The following is a 434-nucleotide window of genomic DNA, read 5'->3' on the forward strand; positions in this document are numbered from 1 at the left end:
CTGCTGCTGCTGCTGCTGCTGTTGCTGTTGCTGCTGCATCTGCTGCTGCTGCTGCAGCTGCTGCTGATGCTGCATCTGCTGCTAATGCTGATGCTGCAGCTGCTCCTGCTGTTGCTGCTGCAGCTGCTGCTGATGCAGCTGCTGCTGATGCAGCTGCTGCTGATGCAGCTGCTGCTGATGTTGCAGCCACAGTCACTGCTGCGGCTGCTGTTCCTGCTGCTGCTGCTGCTGCTGCTGCTGCTGCTGCTGCTGCTGCTGCCGGTGTTTCAATGCGGCAAGCAGCATGTGGGCCCTGTTGCCCCCGCTGCCTCTGTTCTGCTGCTGCTGCAGCAACAGCACTGCCTCAGCTGCTGCTGCTGCTGCTGCAGCAGCAGCAGCAACAACAGCAGCAGATTCAGAGTTTTTGTTTTTGAGTTGGAGTTGCTGCAGCTAAA

The 434-nt window shown here is 59.0% G+C and overlaps 1 protein-coding gene across 1 annotated transcript in view; it reads right to left on the reverse strand.

Moving 5' to 3' along the window:
- EMH_0049080 (poly(A) polymerase, putative) overlaps positions 1-434 on the reverse strand; it is a gene marked incomplete at both ends in the record, with an annotated part of 6,307 nt that overhangs the window by 281 nt on the left and 5,592 nt on the right. Inside the window, one exon of the mRNA XM_013496477.1 lies at positions 1-324. Coding sequence (XP_013351931.1) covers positions 1-324 — 324 coding nt within the window. The remainder of the gene's footprint in view (positions 325-434) is intronic.

Source organism: Eimeria mitis, genomic scaffold (genome assembly GCF_000499745.2).
Source record: "Eimeria mitis Houghton genomic scaffold, Emh_scaff2129, whole genome shotgun sequence".
Lineage (NCBI taxonomy): Eukaryota > Apicomplexa > Conoidasida > Eucoccidiorida > Eimeriidae > Eimeria > Eimeria mitis.